The 6,396-nt window shown below is 36.1% G+C and overlaps 1 protein-coding gene across 2 annotated transcripts in view; it reads right to left on the reverse strand.

Annotated features, from left to right (window-relative positions):
* psmd1 (proteasome 26S subunit, non-ATPase 1) overlaps window positions 1–5,709 on the reverse strand; it is a 37,400-nt gene extending 31,691 nt beyond the window's left edge. The window contains exons 1-8 of one of the 2 annotated variants that reach the window (XM_083559081.1): window positions 5,170–5,709; window positions 3,334–3,377; window positions 2,566–2,639; window positions 2,229–2,398; window positions 1,187–1,395; window positions 570–713; window positions 257–483; window positions 67–127 (exon numbers count right to left, since the gene is read on the reverse strand). In XM_083559081.1, the coding sequence (XP_083415207.1) occupies window positions 67–127; window positions 257–483; window positions 570–713; window positions 1,187–1,395; window positions 2,229–2,398; window positions 2,566–2,639; window positions 3,334–3,377; window positions 5,170–5,185 (945 nt within the window). In that variant the 5' untranslated portion in view covers window positions 5,186–5,709. The remainder of the gene's footprint in view (window positions 1–66; window positions 128–256; window positions 484–569; window positions 714–1,186; window positions 1,396–2,228; window positions 2,399–2,565; window positions 2,640–3,333; window positions 3,378–5,169) is intronic. The other variant, XM_083559082.1, reaches the window with a different exon arrangement.
* Window positions 5,710–6,396: the final 687 nt, after the last annotated feature.

Genomic DNA, 6,396 nt, shown 5'->3' on the forward strand with positions numbered 1-6,396 from the left:
TTGCTGCCAATTTGTATTAAATGGAAAAAATTTATGTTACTTAAAGATTAAAATCATCATAATTACCAAATCTGCAGCTTTTCCAGCAGGAGAACTGCCAGGTTTATCATCAGTCTCCATCGCATCACTAGAACATATTAGGGCACATGTTAATATTCATTGCCAGACACATATTAAAAGCCAGACAACACAAAAAAGGGAAACATTATAACTCATGCACATTAACAAACAGAACACCATTTATTTTCAAGCCCACCCGTCTTTGTCCTGCGTTGGCACAGTGCCAGTGTTTGTAGATCCGGGAACAGCAGGGATAGGTGTGCCGACGGTGCGAAGGTTCTGGATAACGGAGGACAGGAACTGCTGGCTCGCACTTTCGTACAAGTCGAAGCAGATTTGATATGCCATCAAAAGGTTGTCCTCCTTCACCAGCTTCTCCAGGATATCACTTACAGCTTGAGGGTCGTCCAGGAATATCAGGCACTGCAGTGTAAATGAGCATTAGCATACGCACCAGACGCGATGCAACATCACACTGTTCACATCCCTGCAACAGAAGTGTCTCTCACCTGGCAGACGTTGATGAAATCTGGCTTCTCCAGGTTCATGTAGAGTTTAACAAGCACTCTGAGAACCTCATTACGGAATTTTTTGTTTTGCATCAGAGACATGCAGATCTTCAGGCTGTAGGCCAGCAGACCGCTGACATCATTCTGCAGAGGGAAAGCAATAAGACAAGAGCTGACCTTTTCAATAACCTATTTAGCCCCAATAAAGCTAAATTCAGCATTTTGCTTTGTCAGATCAAACGGGTTGATTAGTTTTCAATAACAACAGCAGAGTTTGTAGTGAAGTTGCAAATCTCAGGTTTATATTTGTGTGCTTATTTTATTAGGTAATAGTTGCTACAGCAATTCACAATGCATTCACTGGGACTGGTGCACTTTATATATATATATTGGTAAATATATATAGGTAAAGCTATAAGTAAGTTCTCACAAACTTAAGGAGTGACATTTATTCTTATATTTTTTGTATAGATATCAATAATCTTAATAATACTTTATAAATAACATCTTAAATACTAATACACATATTCTCAGTGCTAAAAGACCCGCACAAATTAAATTGTTTTTATGAATTAATTATTTATAGCATGAATGTTTATGAACAGCTTAAACTGTACCGATTCAAGAATAGTTTTCTCAAACACATCCAAGCGCCTGGTCTCCAGGGCGATCCCAATGGCCTGCTTATACTTGTGATCATCCAGGCATCGCTGGAACATTTTATTAACAATGCCCTCCAGACGAGGATCAATGGTCTTTTTCTCTTCGTCCTCTGGCAGCTCGGCATTCTCCACGCGCAGCTTCGTGTAATGATCGATACATTTTGCTGTCAGGGCATGAAAAGGAAACTTTTGAAAATCATAAAGAACAAATAAGAGGAGATTTCTATCAGCATAGTGCAGGGTCATGGAAGAAAGATTTGAGCTATGGATTTTATTTTGTAATTACTAAGTCAGAAACCAAGCAATAAAGGAAGGAAGGGAAAAAAAAAAAAAAGAGAAAAAAAAAGAAAAGAAAAAGTAGAGAAAAGGAGAAAGATATACTTGGGGAATCTCATTCTGAACTGTACAACAGCTTACAACAGAGAGAAATAACAGTAAGGTGTTCATCACCAAAAGAACAAATAATGCAGAAAATATGGTGCAAGATTGGAAAATGCAAAATTTAAATAGTACTGATTAATGAAAATGTGAATGAAATAGATTAATCATATTAAAAAAAAGAATTAATAAATTATAAATATGTATAATATAGCTCTCTCCATGCACTGTAAAAACAAACAGCATGTTGTGTCAGTAATTCGCCTCTAGAGGGAGCACTTGTAATGACAGTGGCCCTTTTTAGCCGCTCCAGCAACGGGCACAACCTGAAAAAACTATCGGTGCAGATTTTTGCTGAGAACCGTCCCAGCAGTCACCTATCAGTGACTATCACCTATCGCCAAAAACTATGAATCCGTCGACCTCTAATTGTATTCATGCATTAAACATTACAAAAAGGTTAATAATGCGTGCAATATTTATCCTGTTAGATGTAATGCTGTTATGGTTTTCTTCAGTATGACTACTATATAGGGAGCAATAGCTCTCTGTGATCAATAAAAAAAAAAAAACATCGAAAAACACAGCATGCAAAAGATAAATAAGCCTTCAAACTCACCGATAATGGTTTCCACGTATTCGGAGTCATCAGTGACGTTGAAGAGATCTCCAGCACCCAGAGCATAGTTCAGAGACTCCTCAAAAGCACCGAGGTGATAAAACACTTTAGAGGCCACCAAAGCAGCAAAAGCTCTACTACGGAACGTCTCATCTTCATACAGGACCTCACTGTATGAGAAAAAAACAGCACGTTGTTCTCCCTCTCTATAACAACCACATTTTTCCATACATCTAAGCCCAAAATGCAGTTCTTTTCAAGGGATAGTCAAGATTATATAAAATGGTACAAACGTACTCATGAATAGATGAAAGATTAGAATGAAGATCATACTTACATTTTATCCACAGACTCCGAGATTTCAGCCCAGAAGTCATTGACGATGGAGTTAAGCTTCTGGAGCGCAAACTCCTTAAAGTTAAAGAAAAAATGACGACAGGCAGAAAGAAAAATTTAAAGAAAAATGCACACGTTAGAATTGGAAATATTAACATGAAGAAACTAACCAATCAATAAGCCACAATCACATCAGTCCTAACTAATCAACTATGTAGCAATGTTTTGTTTAGGGCTGCGCATTGCGATAAATTACATCACAATACACTTGATATTGCAGGAGAACTTGCTGACGTGCAGCTGATTTGTTTAAAAATCAATATATTTTCCATCCTATTCAGTTGAATTATAATTGTAGTTATTTTCGACACAAAAATGCAACATAACCTACTGTTAACACCGGAAATGTTTGCATATTACTCTTGCAAATTTTGGCATAAATCTCTTTACCAAACGGAAATACAAATTCCCACCAGAGTTACAAATCAGTCACAAATTACCAAAAGAGTTATAAATAAAAAATAAAAAAACACTAAAGGGAGCGCTAATCCAGACACATTAAATCGTTCTCCATCCATAGGGTTCCATTACTTTTGTCCTAATTAAACAGGCATGGAATTGAAAAAGTGATTAAACACCATTATTTGCATTTAAATCCGTTACAGCACGTTTCTTGTATAAGCTCTGCTCTGACAGACTGACACATTTGTTCGTATCCAGAGCGCTAAATGAGGCTTAATATGTGTGAAGACTTTTGCCGAAGTGTTACCTTAAGTTGCGGCTCATCCTCATCCAAGAGGGATATGATTCCAGCTGCAAATACAACAAAGAATTAGTTTACACAATACCCAGATGAGGAGGGGTTCCCTTTTGAGTCTGGTTTCTCTCAAGGTCTGTTACATTTACATTATTGATGGAATTTGGCAGAGGCCCTTGTCCAGAACGACTTACAATTACAACTGCGTGGTTGAGGTTTAAAAGCCTTGTTTAAGGGCTCAGCAGTGGCATCTCAGTTTGGTGATGCTGGGATTTGAACTCATGACATTCTGGTCCAAAGTTCAATGTCTTACCCAGTAAGCTACCATTTCCCATTTGCGTATACCACTTGCTCAATAGGGATAAACTTATGGGCATTAACATATACATTTATAACATCTTTATATCTGTAACGATGTTTTGAGACAATGTCTATTGTTAAAAGCTCCATACATATAAATTGAATTTGAGTTTATCGATGAGTTTATCGTGGCTACAGAGATGATCAGGAAAGATCACTGAACAGTACACATTAAACAATGATGGAACTGTAATGAATGGACATTCGGCGACACCCTGATGAGGGTTTTCCTTTTGTATCGGGTTCCTCTCAAGGTTTCTTCCTCATACTCTCTTAGGGACTTACTTGAATCTGTTGCCACTGGCTCGTTTATTAGAAATACTGTAATCCCCCGCTTTACCGCGTTTTGAATCTCGCGCCCCCGGTTTATCAAGGAATTGCATTTGCCACATAACTAATTTGCTTGCCTGATTGTCCCGGTCTCTCCCGGATAGCACCATAGACCAAAAAACTTATAGGGAATTGTTTTAATGGAGTTTTATTTTGAAATTTTAAAATGTATTAATAAAAATATAATGATTAATTATAGAATTAAGTTAAATGTTAAAACAGTACAGTACTGTATACTGTATGTATAGTTTATTTCGTACCACCACAATAAACGGGGGATTACTGTAAACCTATAGGCATCATAGTTATAAATTCATATTTTAGAACCTATTTTTCACTGTAAAGCTGTTTTCAGAAAATGTCTATTGCTAAAATAAAATACAACTTAAATTCATTAATTAAGTAAATAAACAAATAAATCTCAAAGTAACATCTGGAGGGGAAAAAATTAGTTAAGGACACTAGTAAACCTTTAATGTAAACTTTTAGTGCATACATATATACATATATATTATATATATATAAAAGCTAAATAAAAAGACTTGAACCTTATCTAATGATATACTTGGTCTGGGAATAATTGCAAAGGTGTGTGAATTAAAATCTGCATTCGTTAATTATTATACCAGCTTCAATTTAAAACTAATGTAAAATGAATGCAACTGGTGTCAATTAGGTAGATAGATAGATAGATAGATAGATAGATAGATAGATAGATAGATAGATAGATAGATAGATAGATAGATAGATGAAGTGCATAAAACAGGTACAGAGCAATGAAATGTAGTTTAGCATAAACTAGAAGAGCATTGTGCAAATTAAACAAGTGTAGATACATATGTAAATATATGCAAATAAATATAAAGGCTGCGTAAATTGTGTGCAAGACGTGTGTATGGTACAATGTATGTAAAGAAATTGGAAATAGAAATACACAATATGAGACTGTACAAAAAAAATCATCTCTTCCTTCTAAAAACTCCATAAAATATCTACTGATGATGCAGTTATTACCTGTAATCACGTGATTAGTAATGCGGATATAAATTCTAAATAAAGAAGAAAACCTGAACCTAAGCCTTTAACATGAGCTAGCTTGGCTAATGTGACTCAGCTAAATCAATGGCATTGCTATCCATTCTTCACTTCATTCCTTACCGGCTGATGTGATCATGTTTTAACTTCTGCGACCGAAGAGTGGAAATCGCGGTCCCGAGTTTACCAACGGCACAGAAAAACCCCACCGAATATAAAACTATTTCTGTCAAAACACTTCGATAATGAACAACGGTGGTTTTCTCCGGCGCCCGTTCAATTGCACTTTCCGCTTTGCGCCGGCTGTATCCCAAATACTTCCTCACTACCAAAATTAGTGCACTAAAAAGCACGCAGATGCGCAGCTTTCTTACTTCACAAAGTGCACTTTGGAAAAAAAAACCTTGTGGTTTGAAATTCAACCAATAAGAGGTCCGTCGTCTAGGACCCACAGTGACTCAAAGCATCACAGAAAGTCATTATAATGACTTTAATAATATATTTATCCATGTATTAATTTAGGGCTTCAAATACTGTTTACGCATTACACATAAAAATATACAATATTGTGGATTCTATTTTAAAATATATTTTTATATATATAATGGAGCAATTTATTTAATCGATTCTAGGCCGGTACTATAATAGACACCTAAAACATTTCAAGCGATTTAGGTGCATACGATTTTCGCTAGTGCCATCTAGCGGTCTGTTGATGCTATGACAGACCTGCTTTAACAATCTATATTACAATATAGTGTAACACGGTGAAGTTTATATGTCGATGATTATATAAAATTAAACACGAACAACTTTAACATTGAAAATAATAAATAATAAGATTTAAATCAGTATTGGATACTCGTAATCTTTGTGCCTTTAGGTGACACTGCATTATAAACAGGCATGATTCTGCAATGGAGATCACTGGAAGGGTTCAGAAACACTTCCAGAAATCATTGGCTGTGAGCACAGTTTGCCATGTCTGCATATTCTGGAAAAATAATTATAGCATTTCCACACTTTACATACCCCATTTTGTCTGGACCAAAGTGAATTTAAAATGGACTGATGCAAAGTGGAAAACCTTCATTAATCAGTTGAATAAAAAAATTACATTATTTTTGGAAACCTTGGACACTGCATTCACAGGGCTAAAGAGGAGAGGGACTATGTGGCTTATTATAGGCACTCAAATCAAAAGCTTGTATTTCTGATGGTATGGGGGTTGTGTTGGTGCCTATGGAATGAACAACCAGCACGTCTGTAAAGGCACCATCAAGTCAGGAATGTACAGTGAGGAAAATAAGTATTTGAACACCCTGCTATTTTGCAAGTTCTCCCACTTAG

Source organism: Silurus aristotelis, assembly GCF_946808225.1.
Source record: "Silurus aristotelis genome assembly, chromosome: 13".
In the NCBI taxonomy this organism is placed as follows: domain Eukaryota; kingdom Metazoa; phylum Chordata; class Actinopteri; order Siluriformes; family Siluridae; genus Silurus; species Silurus aristotelis.